This window comes from Trachinotus anak, unplaced genomic scaffold, assembly GCF_046630095.1.
Source record: "Trachinotus anak isolate AG129_WGS33_773 ecotype Australia unplaced genomic scaffold, CSIRO_AGI_Tana_v1 ptg000004l, whole genome shotgun sequence".
In the NCBI taxonomy this organism is placed as follows: Eukaryota; Metazoa; Chordata; class Actinopteri; order Carangiformes; family Carangidae; genus Trachinotus; species Trachinotus anak.
The window spans coordinates 13,220,654-13,244,818 of NW_027273855.1; the positions used below are offsets into that span (position 1 = coordinate 13,220,654).

The 24,165-nt window shown below is 40.5% G+C and overlaps 2 protein-coding genes across 3 annotated transcripts; both read left to right on the top strand.

Moving 5' to 3' along the window:
* Positions 1-7: 7 nt before the first annotated feature.
* Positions 8-8,455, top strand: troap (trophinin associated protein). 2 transcript variants are annotated; one of them, XM_071476086.1, is made up of 14 exons: positions 8-81; positions 644-750; positions 1,748-1,985; positions 2,076-2,595; positions 2,944-3,062; positions 3,274-3,325; positions 3,919-4,058; positions 4,206-4,260; positions 4,360-4,442; positions 4,536-4,622; positions 5,436-5,543; positions 5,653-5,971; positions 6,569-6,771; positions 7,813-8,455. In XM_071476086.1, the coding sequence occupies exons 2-14, from the start codon at positions 689-691 to the stop codon at positions 7,885-7,887; spliced, it is 2,061 nt and encodes a 686-aa protein (XP_071332187.1). In that variant the 5' UTR covers positions 8-81; positions 644-688; the 3' UTR covers positions 7,888-8,455. The 2 variants fall into 2 exon arrangements, with proteins under 2 accessions (XP_071332187.1, XP_071332188.1); XM_071476087.1 differs by having other exon boundaries at positions 4,363-4,442.
* Positions 8,456-10,011: 1,556 nt separating this feature from the next.
* Positions 10,012-23,986, top strand: pfkma (phosphofructokinase, muscle a). Its single transcript, XM_071476090.1, has 22 exons — positions 10,012-10,200; positions 11,668-11,741; positions 11,925-12,002; positions 13,281-13,470; positions 14,993-15,158; positions 15,551-15,595; positions 18,418-18,526; positions 18,635-18,730; positions 18,823-18,915; positions 19,010-19,135; positions 19,300-19,364; positions 20,055-20,118; positions 20,319-20,465; positions 20,917-20,987; positions 21,101-21,188; positions 21,334-21,486; positions 21,569-21,733; positions 21,996-22,057; positions 22,620-22,731; positions 22,854-22,953; positions 23,399-23,504; positions 23,598-23,986. Exons 1-22 carry the CDS (start codon positions 10,110-10,112, stop codon positions 23,737-23,739), a joined length of 2,343 nt encoding a protein of 780 aa, XP_071332191.1. The 5' UTR covers positions 10,012-10,109; the 3' UTR covers positions 23,740-23,986.
* Positions 23,987-24,165: the final 179 nt, after the last annotated feature.

Genomic DNA, 24,165 nt, shown 5'->3' on the forward strand with positions numbered 1-24,165 from the left:
ACAAACTGCTGCGAGTCCAGGAAGTTGACAGCCCACCGAAAGGTCGCAACAAGGGATCTTTAAATCTGCACAAAACGCCTGGTAAACCAAAACATTTGGAATTTATTGTATTAGAAAGACTTTGTTAGATGCTCGGGAATACGTAAGAGTGGGTCTTTTGTATTTTGAAAGTTTGTAGAGTATATAGTAAACGGCTTTACATGTATATGTAGCATGTGCTAACTGTAAAAGACTTTAAATTTATTCTTCCACTCGAGTTAAAGGTTATTTCTCTTGGTAATGTTTCTAGTCAACATGTTGGTATTTGTGATGCGTAGGCTTGGCTACTAGCAATTATTTACTCAATCAAGTAGGCAAATAAATTCCGTATTTATTGTCTGATTAGTGTTAACAGTGCCGTTGATAGTGGGATTTGGCTTCACGGAGCCCTAGCTTTATTGACTTGCTTGTTGTTGTTGCTTCTTTTCTTTGGAGCAAATGTGAAAGCTTAGGAGGGATTCATAGTCTGATGTTTTTGTTTTTACAGGTTCATACTTTATTTATTTGGTCCATCTTTGTAGTCACTTTGCTGTACGCCTGTATGTTGTGGTGATGGCTTGGTTGCTCAGTTTACATTTATTTTTTCCATTGCTTGCTCCACTAGTTCTTCTTCACACCTTTCCACCCACTTCCTCCTCCCGTCATCATTATGGATTCATCTTCAGTCCTTCGTCAGCAAAGTCAGAACAAAATCTGCAGTGACTTTCTGAGGTAAGCTAGTTTATAAAGTATGGGACACATCTTCAGTTATCATTTCTCCTTGACTTTGAGCTAGGTACCAACAAAAATTTGTCTGAAGCACAAAGTATCAAAGACTGTTAAGCACCAAGGCTGCGACTGAATGCCCAGTCAGATTTGTAATCTTGTTTACTTAGATTTTGATCACTTGTTCCTGATTTAAATCTAAACTTTTGCCTGTTGTAGATTGTGTTTTGTTTAGGCACCAACCTTCGGCTGATTGTGTTGTCTATGGTCTTGTGTCTTGTTCTCAAAGTAAGGTAGCAAAAATTGCTTTGGTATTGGAATTCATGTTTTTATAACAGCACTAGTGTATAGAAAAAAAAAATCAAACAATAACCAATTTTACATGCACAAAGCACTTTAGTAGGAACACCATGCTACTAGCGCCTCCCTTTGCTCTGAAAACAACCTCCGTTTCTTGTGGCATTGATTCCTCAAGCTTTTGGGAACACTCCTTTGAGATTCTGGTCCATATTGACATGATTGCATCACATACTTTCTTTGGATTTGTCAGCTGCACATTCATGCTGCCAATCACCTGTTCTACCACGTCCCAAAGATGTTCTGTTGGATGCAGAACTGGTGACTGGGGAGGCCACTGAAGTTCGATGAGCTCATTGTCATGTTCATGACACCAGTATGAGATGCTTTTGCTTTGTGACATGGTGCATTGTCATGCTGGAGCTAACCATTAGAGGATAATAAGTTGTGGCAAGAAATGGATGCACATCCATTTATCAAACCAGCCGTGTGGCACCAACAATCATGCCGCAGTCAAAGTCACTGAAGTGAACATTAAGTGAAGCTCCTGACCTGCATCTGCAGTGCACTGCTGCCACATGATTGACTGGTTGGATAATTGCATGAACAAGCGGGTGTACAGGGGTTCCTAAGAAAGTGTTCAGTGACTGTAGTTTCAATTATTGTTTTGCAACTGACTGTTTTTTGTTTTTGTTTTTTCATACAGAATGAAGAATGAACATAACAAAATGCCAGCAGACCCAAAGCCTTCCAAACTTGTGTCTGCACCTCACCTTTCTAAACAAGAAAGTGAGAACAAAGATCCAGGAATCTCAGAAATGGGTAAAAAGGCACCTGTGCGACCAGGCGTGAGCCGGCTTCCGGTGCTTGCAAAGTCTCATCGTCTTCAAACTCCTTCCGACTTCAGTCAGTCCCACTGTAGGTGGGAGGAGAAACCTCTGGCTGTAAGTGCCTCCTTCCTGTCATGTAGATTTAAATGCTTTCATTTAATCAGATGATTGTTCTTTTCTTAATATTTCATCATTTTACCACAGGGGAAAGCTAAGAAGAAAAAGCCATGCACCAGGCCTGTGCCGTTTAACCTGTCTCAGCCCAAGAGTTCAAGATCGACCAACGAAAATCAACAGCCCCTAACTGTGCCACAATGTCAGACCGGCACTGATGCTGCCCAACCTGAAAACGGTGTATGCATAGCTCGTTGTAAGACCCAAAACATAAATTCAAAACCTACTAAACATCAAGCTGTGTTAAACAGCCACGTGGACTCAACACACAAGTCTCATCGAAAGGCTACAGAAAATATATCCCACCTCTCGGGGAAGTCTGGGCTTCCCAACACTTTTAAGACTCCAGCCACTTTGTCCAGTCCTCTGTCAGCCATTCCTAATAACACTCTGCAGAACAGTGCTCCTTCTTCTGCACAGCCTGCTCTTAGTGCAGAGACCTGTTTGGAAAACATGAACCTGCTCAGTCTCAAAGATCCGACCAAGACATTGCATGCTAGCCAGAACACACAGCAGACCTCGCAGGTTAATTTTTCAAAGGGTTCAGCTGGTAAGTTAAGCTTCTTGTCAACTTGACATTGCTTTTGAGCTTCCATTTCGGTTTTGAACAGTATCAGTGAATATATCTGCATCTTAAAGTCTGCAGCTATGTAGATACATTTGTTTATATTTGGAAGTAAATCAGTCTTAATCTTAATTTGTTTTTGTCTACACTAACTGGAATTTATCCAATTGTAATTTTGCTGTAAAAGCTGCATTTCTCCAGATAGAAAAATATATCTCACCAGGTCAATTACACAATTGTAGTTTATTATTAATTTGATAGCTAGAAATATTAGCATTTTCATGATTGCCTGCTTCTTAGTTGTGACTTTGTTGACTACAATCCTCACTTCAGACAAACGGGAGAACTTCCAGTCGGACCATTCTGCTTTGCTCAGTATCCTCCGGAATGAGGGAGTTAGCACCACAGGTCTGGGATCTGCAACTCCACAGTCCAAACTGTATAACTATCTGGTGAGGTGGTTTGATAATAGTCATTTACCTTCTTTTACACTGTCTTTTAGTACCTACACTTTCACTGACAGGGTTGTTATTGAGGTGTTGGTTTTTAATATGTATTTTTGTCTGAACAGTGATTTCAGTGTTTAACAGTTTCAAAGTCATAAATCTTGAGAACGAGTCCAATAATCATCCATCTACCTGCTGTTGATTCTCTTGTTTGCAGCCCCAGCGAGTGTCTGTCATGAAGAGTCGACAAAAAGCTGGGCCGACCACAGGTTAGCATAATACTTTATTCTGATTTTATTTGTGTCAAATTAGCCACAGAGTTGCAAAGTGATGTCTTGGTACATTTGCATGTAAACTTGTTGGGCTGCAAGTAAATATTCAATTTATAAGGACTAGTTCAACATTGGAAATGCACATATTAGCTTTCTTGTTGAGAGTTACATGAGAAGACTGATACAACACACATGCCTGTATGGTAAATGTGTGGTTTCGCAGCCAGTTACCTTAGCTTAGCATAAAGACCTCTTTCCAGAGGTAACAAAAAGTGTATTGATTAAACAAACCATATGCAACATATTAACTAGTGAGCTTTAGAGGTGCTGGTAGACTGTTTCCCCTGTTTCTTGATTTCTAACTCTGGCTCCACTTGTAATGCAAAGCTAACTGGTTGCTGGGGGCAGCTTCATATTTTACCATCAAGACAAAGGAGTGGTGCACTGAACAAAACTGAACAGTATTCAGTATTAATTACATTATTTGTTACTTTGGTGTAAAGTTGAATAACAGACAGTAAAATACCAATGAATTTTGGCTTTGCATATCCAGTGAATCTGTGCTCTTTGTGACCTTCTTATGGGATTAGTGAAGTTGGTGCAGTTCTCCCCGGACCCTGCTGCACTGCAAAGTATCCTCCAGAACGAGGGGGTGACAGCTGGAGGGCTCGTAGGTGCCACGCCCCAAAGGTCTGTCTGTCCATCAGGCAGAGGCACTTCAGTCTACACAGTATGTACACAGTCAATGTGTTTTCACTTCTGCTCTTATTCCATCTTATTCCATTTATTGCAGGTTTTTTTTTTTTTTTTTAGATTATTACACTGCTTTTGAAACGCAACCACGCAGTTTCATTTTCTTTGTTGCTTCCTTTCACAGGCTCAGAGAGTGCCGGTTAGGAAAAATCATGCAGAGGCGACCGGCGGACCAGCGGGTAAGATGCAGCAGTGTTGTTCTGTTATCTTATAAAACCTAATGCATCCTTATCTCTTTGTCCTTTCATGCTGATGTGACTCGGCTGTTTTATCCTCAGCAGTAGCACTCAGAGAGACTCCGCTGAAGAAATGGACTCCACAGAGAGTCCGCGACACCAGACATCAGCCCATGTCTGCTATGGTCAGTATATGTACCGTATGCTCATATTCTCTCTGTTTGGCATGCTGTATTTCCTACAATCACTTCTTTATTTCATGATGCTGCTGTTTTCAGAAATGGCATCTGTCGACACAGCAGTCGCCATACGTCAGCAGTCCTGGGCTGAAGAGCTGCAAAACCAACCTTCAGCCACAACAGGAGGTAGGATCAGGAAATTATGTCAATTTTATAATGTTTATAGAGGGATTTTATACAAATTGGTGCCTTACAAAAATACTGTATAATGGCAAAAGAAAAAAGAAACATTTTGTTTGAGCAAAGAAAATTTAAGGCACAGTCAGGCTGGATCACCTTTTTAATTTTCAATTTAAATATGCTGAATGGATGCAGCATTTCAAAACAAAGGGGCTTTTTAAGCAAACAGCAATGTTTTAAAAGCAGCATACTGTATCTGTTTCACATTACAGTAAGTCCTCACTGGAACAGCTCATTAGTGGGGCAGAAATGTTTGAGCCATATTTGTGTCATGGGGGTAAACAAAAGGATATACAGTGCTGTCTCCCTGTAGGTCTGAAAATGCATAAATAGGAGTTTCTGTACCTTTTTAATGATGTCATTCTTCGTAAAATGACGATTTCACATCTTAATATCTGCTATCATAAATTATGGCCCTCTCAATTACAGCATTTTTGACTTGGGTTTTGATGGGAGGATGGATGACTGAGATATTGTCAGGACATTAGATTAATACCAAATCAAGCCACGTAAGAAGGCATCTCACCATGGTTTTGGATGCTGAACATTAGCAAATACATTTTTCTTCCAAATTAAGCATTTGAAGAGCAGCTTGCAGATTTTCAAAGTAGGCGCTGATGATGCTACTCTATTGTTGTAGGGGAGCAACTACAATAAAATGCACTTTAGAACAAAGAGCACAGCATATATTCTAACCAAAAATTAACATATTGTGCTGTGCTCCTGATCGCAATTCATGACTTCCTGGTTTGTTGGCAGGAGGTCGTCCAAAGATTATTTGATGATCAAGTGGATGAGCAGAACACAAATGTGACAGACAGAGATCCTGAGACACAAGCACAACAGCTCGCAGTTCAAGCCTCAATTGTAAGAAATCCATAACTCACAACCATACACAGATCCATATTGAATTAAGTTCTTTATCTAGTTGTCTTTATCACTGGATGTTGTTTTGTTTCCTCCTTCATTTCTCTAGACTAACACCCACTGTGATGAACTGGTAGAGACAAGCAGGGCTAACACCTCAAAGGATGAGGAGCAGGAGCAGGAGCAGAAGATTGTGGGAGAGCAGCCGTTTTTCCAAGCACCACAAAGAGAGTCAGTCATTTTTTTCTCAACGGGCAAAAAGCTGTTCAGAGCCCCACGTTTCAAGAAGGAGGAGATCTCATCTGATCAGAATCAGCATGGAACAGTTTTATCAGAACAGAGAAAGGTGCAGCCGGTACATGAAGAGGTGTCATCTGTGTCACAACCAACCAGTCAGATCAACCCTCCTATTCAGGGTCTGCACAGAGGTAATACTGACATATCACACTCACATCATGATTACTCTGTCTTATAGTGTTAGACATACAATCCTCATTATTCTGTACTGACCTGAACATAAGACAATATTTTTTTCCTGGAAATTATGTGTGCAGCATGTACTATATTAGAGGACTACACAGATAATCAGATACATTAGATTATCTCCTACAGAGAGTGGGAATTATGGATTGTTTGTAGCCTTAATGTTGCTAAGCTAGCAGTTTCCTTCAAGTCATTTCACAGTGTTTTGTTATCCCAGTTGAGCCTACGGGAGTTTCTGTAACATGTTAAGCTACACAAATGTGGGCTTGTGTGTGTATGCTTTAATGGAGGAATTACATCTTTCACTTGTATGAGAGAAAACGCTTCCAGGATGAGCACAGTTATTCTTGAACGGACAGTATCTTGGGAAAAGTATTTTTCTGTAAACCACTGGAAATAGGGGGTGTCATTTTGTCATTCTATAATCATGGTTTTCTTATATTTGTTACAATAAGGTATTAGTTTTCTCATTGTTTTTTTTTTTGGTTTTTTTTGGATTACCAATGTGACACCCATTCAAAATGTGACTTTTTCTCTCACAGACATCACTGTTCAGAAGAGTTGTGGTCTGAGTCCTGCAGTTGCGTTACTGCGTAAGCGTCTTCCTCCTCTGGAGGAGCTGCGTATGGACGAGGAGGTGGCCACCTACACCTCAGTGTCTGTCGCAGCTGCTTCTGGGTTTCACCCACCTCGGCCTCGCTGTGGAAACCCGCTGGCCTCTATCCTGCACTTTGAAGAGTCCTCTGTGAGTACACCGCTGATAGTGTGCAATGAAGTATGAACAGTGCTATGTGTAGCGTTTTTACTTAATGACTGTGATAATCACCGTAATGAAATGATTAATTTGTCAGTTGTTTTTATGGAACAATAAGTGTTCAATTAATTTAGTGTATGTAAGAAAAAATATTTCAAATAAGTTACCAGAGTAAAATATGATGTGTTCAAAATGCTTGTTTTGTTTAAATACAACAGTATATATTACAAAAGATTAAAAAAAAACTAGCAACAAACAAATGTCTAAAGCTTTTTGTCCCCAAGAATCTACAATTTTCATAATACACCAAAACACAAAAGGATCGGACGGAAGACATAAAATAGTGACAGTCTGTTCTAATTGGAGCCCCACCATTAGTATGTTGTGAGTGTGGTGCTAGAAGAAATGGTATGTGATCATTAAAGGAGTGTTTTGTTAAAAACACATACACACCACACACACTTGTTATGGGCTTATTTGCTGTCTTGCTGTGAGTTAGAGGAGAAGATTGATCATTTCTGTACAGTAGATTTGGAGCGACAATCAGCATGTGGTTAGCCTAGCTTAGCACAAAGACTGGAAACACGGGGAAATGACTATCCTGGCTCTGTCTGAAGGTAATATAACATGTCATTTTTACACAGATTCAGCAAACAATACAGAGACTTTGTTACCTTTGGACAGGGTCAGACTCAGTGTTTCCCCTGTTTTAAGTCTATGCTAAGCTATGCTAACCCCCTGCTGGCTGTAGTATATTTACCAGACAGGCATAAGACTATCTTCTTATTTAAATCTCGGCAAGAAAGGAAATACACAGTTTTTCCAAAAGGTTGAGCTATTCCTTTAATTCACTACACAATATGATGCAACACAGCCTATTGTTACAGCCCTACACGTTGTGACGTTTTGTATAACAGTGACATCCTAAACGGCACTTTAACATAGCACTTTAAACATATATATCGAAATTCTCTGTACATATACGCAGATATACAAGTTAATACAAATACAACTTTTCCTTTTGTTTTCCAGAGGTTTGTTCCAATTGACTTCGACCTTCCCTCTGGCCCTTCTTCTCCACAAAGCTCTCCACTGCAGGAGAGATGATTTGCACTACAAGTACAGTATTTGTTTTTACTGTGAATATCCAGAGTGGATAAGCTTACTCCCTTGTACTGATGAGACTTTCTTTAGTGGAACTGATGATGTTTGTCCAACACTGCTGTTTCCAGCCTTAACACAGATCAAAAGAATGCTACTGGTGTCATTTTTTTAAACCATTTGTCTTATAAATGTTTATGATTACTTTTAATAGATGCTTTCTAAAAAAAAATATAGAGCTTATATCTGTTAAAAGACTGAACTTTTATACTGCAGGCACTCATGTTTGTCTCTTGCACAACTATTACATATAATGTTTATGACATGAATCTAAACCTAAATGTGGGCACAATAAATGTAAAAGGTCCTAGATAAGATACTAGACTTCATCAGTGTTATAGCTATAGCATGCACATAGATTAGGATGGCTCAGAGCATTGTTATTAGTAACTTGCAATTTTTAACAAACCAGAATCTTGTTGTGTGGATTGAAAATGATTAAAGTTCATAATGTACAGTGTTTATAATAAATGTATATATGTTGCTGGCAAGCTATTTGTGATTTTCCTTTCATCTCTCGAAATTGTTGAAAGGGGTGCTTCACCAATTTTACAGATGCAGGCTGATACTCTTTGGTCTGTTGTGTAATAGCTTCTGTCGCTCTGGAGGCAGATTTTATAGAGTTTTAGAAAATGTCTGGATATCAAAACAGAAATTTTAATGCAGAAAGCCTGAGATACAAACTGACTGCATGGAGTTTGAAAGATATGGATCTTTATCAGGGTTAAGCCACATCATGATATTTATTCGTTGTGTTATGGGAAATGATCCTGTGTTTTTGTAGCTTTATGCATACTTGGGACTAAGAGTCAGGTTTAGTGCTGAAACAAGTGTTTAATCAACAGTAAATTGTCAACAACTGTGATAATCATGTAAACATTTAAGTCATTTATTAGGGAAAAATGCCAAATATTTGCTGGTTCAAGCTCCTCAAAGATCAGGATCTACAGCCCTCGGCCCCCTGCTTGTATGCCCAGGTTGCAGCCTTACAGTTTTCCTGTCATGGAATAAAACAACCTTGCCCCAGGTTTTCTGTGTGGTAATTGTACTTGACACACAGAAAAACTTTGACAAAATACAGCTTTACGACTAATATAAAGCGCAATGTGAACTAAAACTGGGGAGGAACTAATGTGCGATTCATCAATGTAAACAGAAATGTTTAGGCGTCCTGGGCAGTTGCCTGCTTTGCCCATCTTGTAATCCAGCTTTGCTTGTGAGTTGACCAACTTTATGGAAGTACAGGACTAAACTGCTGGAATGCTTTTTTTTTTAAACTATCATCACTGTAATCACATTTTCTTTTGGCTTTCTTTTCTTTTCACTTTTCACTCACATAAACTCCTCAGCATTAAGATGTGGAAAAGATACTTTTATTACATGACACAAGATATACCATATTGTCTTGCATTCCCTGGATTTTCTCCAGGCCAAATGTAGAGTTCAAGCCTTTTTCTGGAAATGGATTACATACAGTACTCCACATGTGAGACACACCTGCTGCTGAATCGGCCCAACTCTTTCAACAGTTTCCATTTGGGTGAGTAAATGTCAAACGTAACACAGGTTCCTGAGACCAAAGAAATTAATTCAATAAGCTCATGTTTTGTGACAAACTGTTAAATAAAAGAACGAAATGCATTCGATTTAAAATTAAATGAAAGGAAAAGAAGCATTAACATCAAGCAGGGATATGCAAAATGACCCATGATTAATAGATTATCAGTTTTGTTTATTGATTAATTGACACTTTTGGGTGTTGCAGCTAATTTCACGTGCAGAAGTGACAATATGAAACAAAAAAGTTACCAATTTTCTTTCAAAATCCTTTCAAAATTTTGTTGCTTTGTATGTATTAACTGTAAATAACTTGTCTGAGTTAAATTCAAACTGCTTTCTGCCACATTAGAGCCATGTGCATTGTGTTTCCCTGCTTGTGACTGTCCACTGCAGGTGGTTACAGGACTTGATGTATATTTAGTAGAGTTGAGCGAGTGGTGGAGGGTGTCATCCGGAGGGGGGCTTGGGGCAGGATTAGGAACAGTAGTCTATAAAGCCTGTGCCTTCTCTTGTGCCTCCCCTGAGAAGTAGAGAGTAAAGGAGGAGCTGCCACACTCTGTTCTTTCTCCTTTTCCTTTCCCTTCATTGTGCCTGGTTCCTCTGGCAACATGTCCCAGAACCTCCATCCAACCACGGACCCCACTAAGATGGGGATCGGACGGTCCATTGCTGTGCTGACGTCAGGAGGAGACGCCCAAGGTAAGCAGAGGATGAGGCTCCACAATTTTAATGACTGCTTTATATTTGAACTGTTAAAAAAAAAAGAATGAGTCTCAGCAAAGGAGGAAAATGCTGTCGTACAACCTCTTCCCCGCTGATGTGTCTCTGAGCACAACACTGGATCCAACCAGCTGTAGAAACACCGGTCCTTCTACTTACAAAGTATCAAGTTTATGCTCTGACTGCATGACATCCTAAGTAAGCGCATGCAAAAATTTTTCCGAGATGTAAGAGTAGCAGAGTTGAAGGCCAGCTGTCGGAGGATGATGAGCGTTTGGCTGTTATCCTATTTGAAGTCATGAGCAGTGGCCTAATGTCCTTACAAATGACAGATTAAGCACATAAACTCTCACATTTGGCTAAAAATGTGTAGCAAGATAAGAAACTGTACAAATCAGGTTTTATCAAAGAGTTCTTTAAAATATCATTCAAACGTTGTTTTCCTTTGTCAAACTGATTTGACAATTAATTAATAATTTTAAGTAATTATTTGATGTTAAGCTTCTATGGACAATTTATCCATCAACTCTACTTGAAGCTCAATTCGGCGATGTCTCATATTCATTTCACGTTCCTGTTCGATCTTTACTTCCAAACCTGACTCCAACTCTTTGTGTAGGCTTTATTTGCCCCTTGTCCGCCTCCCTTATTTCACCTTTGGGGCTAATTTTAGTGGCTGTGACCTTTTTCTGGTATGGAGGAGAGAAACGCCCACCATCCACAGCTGCTGTCTGGTGAAACAAGAGCTGCAAGATCTGCCAGCCTACCACAACACAAATGTACACCGTGGCCTTTCGTGTAGCAGACTGCCAAGGGCAAGATGGTACACAAGACGTACAGTCCCATAACCTCAGCTCGAGCCCTTTCCTTATGGGTATTTTTGTCTCATCTGGTGCCAGTGTACGGGTCACTTAAAGGTTGAGATGGGTGTAAAAAGTCTTATGACAGAAAGTGTAAAGTAGGAACTGACACTGACATTTTCTTGTAATTAGTCACGATATCAGATTTTCCCTACACGATTAAAGAAGCCATGGTAACGATATTATCGCGATTTCTAAAGAAAATTTGAAAAAAAAAAAAAATGCCAATAGTGAAATTCGCCTCTAACGTTGTTAATTGTGTATTTTGTCTCTTTTTGGCAAATGAATTAGACTCAAATATGAGTGTAGGGAGGTAGGCAGGGAGTCTGTGACCATAACTGTACAATAGTGTACAAAGAACAATTACTGTGGATGGTGAGGAGGCAACCAGATTAACTGATAAACAGCATCCACAAGGCCTAACAACTGCCGTCACAATATTATCATGTGTATCAATAAAATGATATCAATATATAATTTTTCAATTATCACAGTTATCAATACCGATATATCGCCATAACCCTACTTCTAAAATGTGTAAATGAAACTGTCAGTCATCACAGATCATGTCATTTGTGTGTCTCAGGTATGAACGCTGCTGTGAGAGCCACAGTCAGAGTTGGTCTTTACACTGGAGCTAAAGTCTACTTTGTTCACGAGGTATGGGCTGCATACAGGCTACAATACACCGATACGTCATAATATTGCAAATTAATACGGACAGAGTCTCCTGAGGGAGTTTGTGTATTATAAAAGTTACGTATTTTGCGGCAGTGCAGGCTTAAACCAGTGCATCAGACATAACTGTGTGTGTACCACAGTGTATGTTATCATGTGCTGCAGGGCTACCAGGGCCTGGTGGATGGAGGGGAAAACATTCGCCCGGCCACATGGGAGAGTGTGTCCATGATGCTTCAGCTGGTGAGTGATGCGTAGCCGGGTAAACAAACACAGAACCACCAAATGCAACCTAATCACATCGGCCACACTATTTTCATGTAGACAGTCAGTGATATACTTAGATATACATAAATGTTCAAATGTGACAGCATTGTTTGATTAAAGGGTCAGTTCACCCAAATTATAAACAGAACAAAAACAATAGATTTTTCACTTTAGCCATGCATATAGTTTTAATTTCTTTACTGAGGAATACAGGTTTAACAGACGTCACTGAGATCCAATTATACTCCTTGGCATACTGTTACAAAATAAAAGCACAATTACAATTCTCCCTGTCTTTTATGTATATTTCAATATCCCCAGTTCCCTCCCAGTCATATCACACAACTCCCCCTGTCAATAAAGACGAAATGACTGAAAGACAAGAGAGAAAAAAACATTAGGAAGAAAGAAGGAAGACCTCTAATGATTTGAAGTAGGTTAGAAAAGTTTGCCATCTCCCAAAGGATTTCTCAGCGCTGCCTGTCACCTCATACCTTGGGTTTAAATTGTCCAGATTTTGAGATATGCATCTTGATATTTCTGCCATCAGACCAATACAAAGAAAGGTTGTATTGGCAGATTGTGGTTCTCACAGTGGTGAATAATTATAGTATAATTCAGCATCAGTTTGTTTTTCAACATCACTCTGGATAATCCACAGACCACAATGTCAATAGTTTTCAGTTATGGATTATCCAGAGTAACAGAGACAATTTTTAGCTCAACTGAAAGCATCATTGTGCCCTTTAACCTTTAATGCACTTACTCAACAGGGAGTCAAGAGTTTCCTCTGCTTCCTACGAGCTTTGATAACACGAGAGACTGCTTTTTGAGTGATGATATTAAATGGCGGACCTGGTCCTGTGACTGAGGGATGATGGAGATGCAACACCATCGTTGTCATCTCTGTTGTCTAAATAAGGTGGCCTGGCAATGGAGAAGACATGACATGCTAAGATTCATTAAGTGTTTGAAAGTGAGCAGTGGAGTGGGCATGGGCCATGGCAAATTTCTAGGATATCATCTTTAGATGCCTATTGATGTGACTTCAAGGCATCTTAATAACAGTGTTATAAAGCTGCCCTGATGCACATTTCTCCAAAGAGATTAATATTTAGGGGGTAATATTAGGGGAAAACATTGTGGGGTTAAATCGTCAGTAATCGCTGAATTAAATTTCTCCTCCTTCACAGTCAGATAATGTCGGTCTATGAGTAACTGTGATGAAAACAGCCTCTTCTCTCCACGTGCTAGGGAGGTACCGTTATCGGCAGTGCCCGCTGCAAGGACTTCAGAAACAGAGAGGGTCGTATGAAGGCCGCCCTCAACCTGGTGAAGCTGGGCATCACCAACCTGTGTGTGATCGGAGGTGACGGCAGTCTGACTGGAGCCAACCAGTTCAGGACTGAGTGGAGCAGCCTGCTGGTTGACCTGGTCCGAGCTGGTAAAGAGAAAAAAAACATAGTGGTTGTGAAATTAATAATCATGAGTCCTGGGTGAAATCTGCAAAAACCTTCAGCCTTAGCCCCTCAGCTGTACTATGAATGTAATTTTCAACACTAGCTCTCTATACAGTAGTTTTGATCATTAGTGGCCGAGTCCACCATTCCTGCCTGGATTCTTATTACCTACCTCTACGTACCTACAACATAAGTTTTTTTTGGTAGCAATGTAAACAGATATCGTAGAGTCCCACTACTATAATTTGAGAGCAGTTTGTGTGTTTGTGTGTTTGTCCATGTAACTGCTCCATCTAGAAAGCAGCTAGGGAAATGAAATTTTGAAGTATTTTTTGAACTATTTGTTAACAAGGGCTTTCAAACAACACCAAGTTTGCCCGGTTCAGTTGTTTCTGGTTCCAGTTCAGTCGTTTTGTTCTTATTTCCCTTGTGCGTATACTCTTTGTTCTACCCCACCTTTATTCTCTCCACGCTTGCCTCTAGTTCTAGTACTGAATAGTAAATACTGTAAACATATTAAACGGCTGTAAACATATCAAGCGGGACTGAAATATTAAACAACTTAAACAAAGAAGTCAGATTTATATAGCCCTATATATCACACTATACACCTTTGCGTCAAGGGGCTTTACATTCTGTCCAGCATACAACATCGTCCGTCCTTAGCCCCTCAAGTCAGACAGTGAAAAACTCCCTGAAAAACCTTCAATGGGGAAAAAAGTGGAGGAATCTACAACAAAGTAGATTTTACAGCATGGACAATCAGAATGACAACATTATAGATTATGAACATATGAAGAAAATGATGTGGGTGAACATAACAGTTTTGGAAGGCACAGACAAACAATGTTCAAACATATTTTGTTATTTAATTTGGTGAACTTGTTGGAGTCATCTCCCTTGGACTTTTTGATTTTATATTATATTACAAAAATGAATCACAGTGAATGTGATTACAATTTTGTAACACTGATTTATCTGAGCAACTATTTACAACATTTTACACTGACAATACAACTGTGCATACAAATATACATTATTTGTATGCATTATTTTCCAAAGAAGCCAAAATAGGCTATACCCTCAGTCATGATGAGGTAAATAAAACATACCTCATTACCAAACAAGGAAATTTGATTAATTCCCCTGCTAATGAAGAATATTAAATTATGACAGCTCTGAAGTGGGTCCGGCATTATAACCTGCCTTGTACAGGGGCTTTGTTTCAGAATTTATATACAAATAATGTTAAATGAATTTGTGTTTAACCAAATTACTGCAAACTGGGGTCAGTGGGGGTCCACAGCAAATTTTTGCCATGCCCCCAACAACAATACCTCTTAGTACAGAAAGGAAGGGGGAAATAATAAAGAGGAAACGAGAAAAAAAGTTCTAAGTAAGGAAGAATTATTTTAAGGATTGTACAAAACTAATTATAGATATTATACAATACATGTCTTTTTATTAGCAATAAAATAAATGAGTCTATTTTTAAATGTTCTGTAGGTAAGATTACAGATGAAGAAGTCAAGAAATCTTCCCACCTGAACATTGTTGGCATGGTCGGCTCCATCGACAATGATTTCTGTGGCACTGACATGACCATCGGCACTGACTCTGCCCTGCACCGCATCATGGAGGTGGTGGATGCCATCACCACAACAGCACAGAGGTGAGACGTCGCTGTACAACCCCCCCACCATGCACATAGTGAAGGAGAAATTATATGTTAATCTAGGTTAGGTCATAGCACCAGAAGAGAACAGAAGACAGGTTGAAAAATATTAAAGCGTGAAGCAATGCATCACCTTTCTGATGCAAAATAATACAATGCAGCATCAGACCAGGTTCTTTCTGTCAAGATACAGTCTCACTACTGTATGTTGAAGCCATTTGCTTCCTGGATTTGGAAATGTATAGTCTGTATGAGAATGTACACCCAGAACATGCAGATCGTTACGTGTATTATAAGATGGGTATTTTTGCTTTTTAAATCTCATCCTTATATGGGCATATTTATTTCTGTTGGCTACTTTCTTACCTGTAAAATATGTTCATTCACAGCCACCAGAGGACGTTCATCCTTGAAGTGATGGGCAGACACTGTGGGTCAGTACCTGATGTGTTTGGTATATTTGTGTGTGTGTTGTGTACTGACAAGGACACGTCTGTGTATGTATGTAGTAAACATACAATGTGATTGGTCTAAAATTTCTTCCTAGAACAATCAAAATAAAGCCAAAAAAAAAAGTTTTTTAAAAAGTACTTTTTGATTTATTATATCTTACTGATCCACTAAATTCCATACTGCTTCCATGCATTTTTTTTTTTTTTAATTTCAGAAAAATGTACAGTGACATTTTTATATACAGTGGGATACCTTGATATAGGCATTAAGTACTTCATTTATTCAATAAGTGCAAGGAAATCAGGCAAAGAAGTGCACTGAAAGCAGATAGTAAATGTTAGGCTAGTTAGGAAAGAGATGAGTCTTCAAGAGATTCTTGAAGATAGAGAGGGACGTCCCTGCTCTGATAGCATTTGGTAGATTGTTCCACCATCAGGAAACCAACTGTAAGGGTTTCACTGTGTGTGAAGGAACGCCCACTAGGAGGGCATTGCAGTAGTTGAGGTGAGAGATAACCATGGCGTGGACCAAGAGATGAGTGGTGTACTGAATCAGGTAAGGCCTTATTTTTCTCATGTTGTATGGTGTGAAGTGGCACAACCAGGAGATGGATGCAACATGGTCAGAGAAGGATGGCTGGTCAACAGATTTCTTGTGACCTAGGTTGGGGTAAGAGATGAAGAGGCAACTTTGATATCGATATTGTGATGGAGATGACTAACAGTTCAGTCTGAGTGAGGTTTAGCTGAAGGTGGGGTTCCTTCATTCATGTGGATATCTCAGACCCAGACTGTGGGGTCATCTGGCTGGAACAGGAGATAGTTGGGTGTCATCTGCATAGCAGTGATATAAGAGGCCATGCGAGTGAATAATTGGAGGTTGTGTATATTGCAAAAAGAAGGGGTCCCAGTACTGATCCTTGAGGCACCCCTGTTGGGGGTCGTTTGTCCTCACCATGACACACTGAAGGAGCACCCATTGAGATGGATTTCAAACCAAGACGGTGCTTGCCTGAGATGCCTATATTGGAGAGTACAGATAGCAGGAGGCGATGGTTCACCATAACAAAGACTGCTGATTAGATAGCAAGATAAGAACTGAGAATTGAGCTCTAGCTGCCCTTGGGGCTTCTGTCACAGTCAACAGAGCTGTTTCAGTGAAGTGGCTGCACTTAAAGCCCAACTGATTTGGATCAAGGAGGTCATTCCATGAGACCAATTCTGAGACCTGCTTGAAAACCACCCTGTCACTGCACTTAGATAAGAATGGAAGTAATGAGACTGATCAAAAGTTCTCCACTTCATCAAGTGAAGGCTTTTTGAGCAGAGGAGTTATCCGAGCCTGTTTGAATGCAGTGAAGCATTTATCCCATGTGTTATTGCTGGCACAATGGTGGGAGATATGACTTGGAGGATGTTTGTGGGAATGGGGTCCAGGGCACATGTGGTAGGAGTATTACTTGTTATGCTGTTTTTGGAGCCTTGCATTCAGCTAGAGGGCTAAGTGAGGGAGGTGGTGGGCTATTGGCCGGAGGAGGCAGAGAAGAGCATGAGAGCGATGTGGGATATTGTTAACCACTAAGAGTTTCAGAGAATTCGTAACTGATCACCACCACCTTTTTAGTAAAAAAGGAAGCGAAGATATCAGCTGACAGATTTGTGTCTGGTGGGGGTGATGGAGGACTGAATAAAGTTTTGAAGGTGGACAATTGTTTCATTTATCAGCTGGTTTTGGCAGCACTGATGCTGGATGAGAAAGAGGATGGGGGTGACTGATAGCCCTTGAGGTTAGTGGGGTCACTGATTTTACACCATTTTCTCTCTGCAACTCTGAGACTGATACGCAGCTTTCGCATGGTGTCAGTCAGCCATGGGTGAAGGCACAGGCTATCCGGCATGAGGTCAGAGCAGAGAGACTCTGTGGCATAATTGACCTCTAGCGAGGAAAATGTGCTAATAGAATGTAAAGTGTAGGTTACCATGAAGGGAAATTGGGTGGGAGACAAGTTGCGGATGTTGTGGTGGAATGAGACCAGAGGTGGCGGAATGGACAGCAGTTCCAGGAGGCATACAGTGAAGCGAATGAAATAGCGGTCAGAGGGTTGCAGAGGTGAGGTGTGACTGTTAAGCAGTCTGTAGTTTTGGTTGAGAATGAGGTCAAGTTCTAGACCAGCTTTGTGAGTCGGAGGGATGCAGGCCTGTTTGAGGTCGAATGAGTGTATCGGGGACAGGAAGTCTGCAGAGCTTGGATGGTCTAGGTGGATGTTCATCAGTAGTGCCCTGTTCAGGAATGGAAGACGACAGTGTGTCTAGCTCATCCACAAATTCACCCAGTTTTCTCAGTGGGTGGTAAATGGCAACCACAGAGACTTTTATGGGAGCAGCCACCATAACAGTAGGGTACTCGAAGAGGAGTATTTGTTTGGAGGCAACAGTTTAGTAAATATCCATTTGTTGACAAGAAGGAGAACAGTCCTGCCTCCTCCGCCGGACAGACAGCAAGTATAGGAGATGTGTAATTAGTGGAGAATGCAGCAGTGTTTTCAGGATTTATCTAGGTCTCAGTGAGCACCAGAAACTCAAGGGTTAGCTGGATAGCCTTAGGCAGAAATTAAATCAGCTTTCTTAACTGCAGTTTGGCAATTCCATAGTCCAACAGAGAAGCCAAAAATCACAGAAGCAAAAGCCTCATTATCTTAGCAAGTTTGTTGGAAAGGTTTCAAATGTACCTTTTTACAGTTATGTGTACCTAAGCCTGAATTATCTACAGATACAGCTGGTACGTGGGTTTATCTTGGCTGCAGGTACCTGGCCCTGGTGACGGCTCTGTCCTGTGGTGCCGACTGGGTGTTCATTCCAGAGATGCCACCAGATGACGGCTGGGAGAACCACTTGTGCAGGAGGCTGACAGATGTATGTGTGTCTTTATCTGCAGATGGAGATGCATGCCAACAACATCTCTTTAAACATGTCAGCCAGACTGTGAAATTGTATTTTTATTTCCTTCGATAATTCTTTTAGCAAAGGGCCAGAGGGTCTCGTCTGAATGTGATCATTGTAGCTGAGGGTGCGATGTCCAGAGATGGCAAACCGATTACATCTGAGCAGATTAAAAAGGCAAGCCCTTCCTCATGATATCAGTGAGAGACAATACTACAAGTACCACAGACAAGATGGCATACTGATAGATTTCTTTTTTTTCCCCTCAGCTGGTGACTGACAGGCTCGGCTTTGATACTCGCACCACTGTTCTTGGACACGTGCAGAGAGGTGGCACGCCCTCCGCCTTTGACAGAATCCTGGTGAGTATCTGATACGCTGCAAAGAAAAGCATACATTTCTAACTATTACCTCTCCTCACACGAACCGGATGATCTGACTGTGTGTGTTGTCCAGGGCAGCAGAATGGGTGTCGAGGCCGTGATGGCGCTGCTGGAGGCCACTCCAGATACCCCTGCCTGTGTGGTCAGCCTGTCCGGAAACCAGGCAGTCAGACTGCCGCTCATGGAGTGTGTACAAGTGGTACGTCAAATCGTTTTCAACCCAGTGTGAAGATTTCATTTTCTGTATTTTCTTTGTGTGTTGCTCTACTTGTTTTGGAGGATATATGCTGCATATATTACAGTAAGGGATTTCTCCATCTTTCTCTCTCTCACACTCACACTGTCACTGTCTTTCCTTTACAGACCAAAGATGTGACTGCAGCCATGGCTGAGGGCAGATTTGATGATGCTATCAAGCTCAGAGGAAAGTGCGTATATTCATCTTAAGTTCAGCAGAGTATAATAGCAATAAACAATTCAACTGATCCACCAAACACTGTTTTTGAGTGTATCGTGAAGGGAGGAAGTTTTAAAGATTAAAACTTGACCTTTCAAGCTGTATTTGTGAGATCTCAACTAATGTGGAAGCCTACTATGGTTCAGTGTGCAATATGTATACTTTTGGTGACAAAGAGTAAATGTTTTGTGGAAAACCTATGATCAGACTCAAATAATTATTCAGCGCTGATTTTTTAAATAAATCTTAAAATATGTCTGTAGAGGCTCATTAAAGGAAATCCAACCCACAGAGCAGTAGGAAAAGCTCTGACCTGCCAGACGCCTGCCAAAACGTAACTGGCCAGTCTTAGCTGTTGCTCTGTTCAGTTCATTTTCAGACAGTATACTGCTTACACATCTCTAGATTTAATAGAGCTGTCCCTAATGTGACATGATCACATAACAGAAACTCTAAATATTAAATCAACAAACATATAAAATGTGAGATAGAATATGATAGGTACACACATGAGTATGTGGAATGACACAAAGTTACATTAAAAGCCCTTTTAAAATTAATTTTGCTATACCTTTCAATTATTAATTCATCTGTTATGACATGGTCAGTTATATGATCTGTTTTTAAATTACTTGATTTATTAATTGATTATGTTTTGCAGGAGTTTTGAGAACAACTGGAACACATACAAACTGCTGGCTCATATCAACCCCCCAGATGTTAAGGTGAAGACCATTCATTTTCTAAACCAGACTTTTACCAGTTTGTTTACCTTTACTAAATCTTTTTACAGTTTTTAAACCTTTTACCGGTTTCTGAACCAGACCTCTACCACCATTACATTAACAAATGAATGGATTGTATGTTTACACCAACACTGTCTTCTCCAACAATGGACTCAACCGTCTCTTTCTCTTCCTGCCAGAGTAACATCAATGTGGCCATCATGAACATCGGCGCTCCCTGTGCTGGTATGAACGCTGCAGTCCGTGCAGCAGTCAGGATGGGCATCATCCAGGGTCACAACATGTTGGCTGTCCATGACGGCTTTGACGGTCTGGCTCATGGACAGGTAACTGAGGATTTCCCCCTTTTGTTAAGATTTGATGATGAGGATTTTTAGAATGAGCTGTAAAAATTATGTTTTGTCTTCCTGAGCTAAGGAAAAATGTATATTGTGTAAATATTTACACTTAATGGTTCAAGAGTTAATGAGCCTGAATGTAAAGTTCTTTATTAATGGCCACATGGCTTGCAGCTGCAGAAACTAGAAATCACTTGTTCCCACAGGCCCCTGGACTGACTTTATGCCAGATTCCACTGAAAACAGAATTAGCTTTTGGCTTGCTAAGTATCAAACTGACAACCAAACAAACGGACAGACAGATGGGGCCAAACACATAGTAATATTACTATGATCACTGTAATATTATTATGGCAAATAATGGTAACAGGCATGATATTACAGGTATTAGTATTAATGGTGAATGATGTATGTTTTTTAATACTTTCTATTACTGCAGATTGAGCCCATCACCTGGACTACAGTTAGTGGTTGGACTGGAAAGGGAGGCTCAATGTTGGGCACCAAGAGGTAAAACATTAGCTGATATTCTTTATTTTTTTAGCTTTATTGAGAAGAAAATCTTGCTTTTTTCATAAGACTACAAAGCTGTTTACTGTGTTATTTGACTCTGTTTAATAAAGAACTCTGCCAGCTAAGATGCTGGAGGAAATCAGCCAGAACATTGCCAAGTTCAACATCCACGCTTTGGTGATCATTGGTGGATTTGAGGTAAAACAGGACAGACATTCATTCCCTTTAAAACCAGAAGTCATGTGTAAATGTTGGATGACCTTTATCTCAGATGAATTCACCGGTAATATGAAAGCTTGAAATCACACAAACAAATTAATATCCATCCTGTGTCCCATTGCAGGCCTATGTGGGAGGCCTGGAGTTGGTTCAGGCCAGAGAGAAATATGAGGAGATGTGCATTCCCATTGTGGTTATACCTGCCACCGTCTCCAACAATGTCCCTGGCTCCGACTTCAGCATCGGCGCTGACACAGCCCTCAACACTATCACTTCGGTCAGTGCCATATACACACACAACTACACACACATTTATAACAATCAGGAGCTAAACACATTTCTGGCATGTTTCTCTGTAGACCTGTGACAGGATCAAGCAGTCAGCAGCAGGAACCAAGCGCCGCGTATTCCTCGTTGAGACTATGGGTGGATACTGCGGCTACCTGGCCACCATGGCTGGGCTGGCTGCTGGAGCTGACGCTGCCTACATCTTTGAGGAAAAATTCAACATTAGGGACCTGGAGGTCGGTTAATCATGCAAGAACAGGACCTGATTGTCCAGTTTTCAATTTGTAGGTCATAATTCAGATCTTTCTTGAATAAGTTCAAGTCTGAGTCACAGCTGCATAGGATCAAAACCTCTTGACTGGAAAAGAAAACCACTGATGGAAAGTGGGCAGGATTCTTTGGTTTTCCTGTCCAGTCACTATGTTTCAGTTTTAAATGTTTCTGTGGCTTGAGAAATGATGCGATGTGAGTGTGTGAATTGTGGATTTTGGTCTACAGGTGAATGTAGAGCATCTTGTGGAGAAGATGAAGACAACAGTGAAGAGAGGTTTGATTCTCAGGTAGGTTTGTGACCCAGAAGTGCTCTACAAGGGCAAAACACAGGTGGTTAATTGCATATTCTTACCACAGAAGCTATTCTACAACTGAATAAATTTTGGGGGAAAAAACATTATGGAAATTTGTCGAGCAGAATAATGTTCAAATACCAGTCACCTGGGTAAATGCATCTGAGTCCAACTAAAACCAGTTAACACACACGTTATGGGTTACATTTAATCGTCGTTGATTAAGCAGAAGGTAGATATAAAGCATGGGAATGGCAGACTTTTACTTCATAACCCATAAATGATGAATTCAAAATTGCTTATATTTTGCCCTTTTCACGATAGTGTAAAATTAAAAATTAAAATGATAAAATGAACCATTAAGCTGCATCAGGGTCTTGGTACCGTGCATGTTGGCTCACTGTCACACTGCCTTTCTGGGACACTTGAACTAAACAGAAGCATCATTAATGTCTGCTGTGAAAAACAACTTACTCTAGAAGCATCTACATCAACTATGAGTTCACATCCTTCCAGATAACAGTACAACAACCTGTCACTGTTCATTCTACAATAGGAACGAGAACTGTAACGCCAACTACACCACTGACTTCATCTTCAACCTGTACTCAGAGGAGGGCAAAGGCGTCTTCGACTGCCGTAAGAATGTTCTGGGACACATGCAGCAGGTCCGTTCACACGATGAAGTGTTGAAACCACTCCGAATAAAAAGTAACTGATTCACCTCGTTTTGTTTTTCTACATTACAACATAATTGCCGATGAATGTGTCTGTCCTCTGTCGTCTACAGGGTGGCACTCCAACGCCCTTCGACAGAAACTTTGGCACAAAAATGGGCGCCAAGTCTGTTCTGTGGCTGACTGAGAAACTCACGGAGTGCTATAGGCATGGTACGTTGATATAAAATGAAATGCTCCTGCTGCACATTTTGATGAGATATAATATTACCCACAGGCAACGGAGAAATGTATCTTCGTAGATTTATTTATGTACTGTACCTATAATTTTGAGGTACTCGTGCCCACTTGAGCTCACTTTCTTTCATATGCATCAAACGCTAAACTTAAAGGAGCTATATGTAATTTTTTTTCTATTGCTATATAGGTAACATTAGCGTTAACAGCTGTTTACTTACCAGAGGAAACGCTGCAAGTTCAGCATCAAACTTCATTCCTTTACTCTCCAAGAGCTGTCTCCAGCCGTGGAAAGCAACACCAGCGTTAACTCTTGTTTTGCTTCTATTTTTATCACTTCTTTTCTTCTACTTAAGTTATCATGCTAACCAGCAAGCCCCAGGCTTGTCAACTGAGCTGTTTCACTTCCTGTGTCCTTTAGGTCGTATCTTCGCTAACACAGCAGACTCTGCCTGTGTGCTGGGCATGAAGAAGAGGGCACTCACCTTCCAGCCACTTGCTGAGCTGAAGGGAGACACAGATTTTGAGTAAGATACATATTTTCTATATGACATACTGTTCTACAAGCAACAGGTATAATGGTGAACAGTGACTTTAACTGATCCCCCTGTCTGCTGCAGGCACCGCATCCCAAAATCACAATGGTGGCTGAAGATTAGGCCCATCATGAAGATCCTGGCCAAGTACAACATCAAGCTAGACACATCCGAACACACCGATATGGAGCATGTGATCAAAAAGAGGAGCCCTCTTGTGAAGTAGAATCAGCCTGCTCTCAAAGAGCACAGGGATTGAGCCGGGCAAATGATCTGTTCCATTACAACTGTTTTTGTCCAACTACCTGTCCACATATCTTGCTGCTGTCTTACTCTTCCTTATCCTGAATGTGTGCTTCTTTGTTGAATTTGGTTTTCGTGGCACTTCCGACTCTCAAAAACCTTCAGTGAATCAACTTTGCAGAAGATGCAAGATTTTGAAAAAAACAGATTAAAGCTATATTTCAAAAATATATTGCAGTGTTGGTGATTATTGTTAAATGTAGAATGTGAATGTTAAGGATGAAACGGATGTATATCACTAGGAGGATCTTATTCTCAGTATTGTTGACTTATTATCATTTTTACTGTCACTTAAACTACGCTCATGGTGTGTTAATTTGAGAACTTGTAAAACCTGTCACCAAATTAC

Bases quoted from the DNA above. Each gene is read 5' to 3' on its own strand.
- troap (XM_071476086.1), top strand. From the start codon at position 689: ATGGATTCATCTTCAGTCCTTCGTCAGCAAAGTCAGAACAAAATCTGC. The intron at 751-1,747 runs GTAAGCTAGTTT...TTTTTCATACAG, and splicing joins ATCTGCAGTGACTTTCTGAG to AATGAAGAATGAACATAACA. The intron at 1,986-2,075 runs GTAAGTGCCTCC...ATTTTACCACAG, and splicing joins GGGAGGAGAAACCTCTGGCT to GGGAAAGCTAAGAAGAAAAA.
- pfkma (XM_071476090.1), top strand. From the start codon at position 10,110: ATGTCCCAGAACCTCCATCCAACCACGGACCCCACTAAGATGGGGATC. The intron at 20,988-21,100 runs GTAAAACATTAG...TGTTTAATAAAG, and splicing joins TCAATGTTGGGCACCAAGAG to AACTCTGCCAGCTAAGATGC. The intron at 21,734-21,995 runs GTCGGTTAATCA...TTTGGTCTACAG, and splicing joins TCAACATTAGGGACCTGGAG to GTGAATGTAGAGCATCTTGT.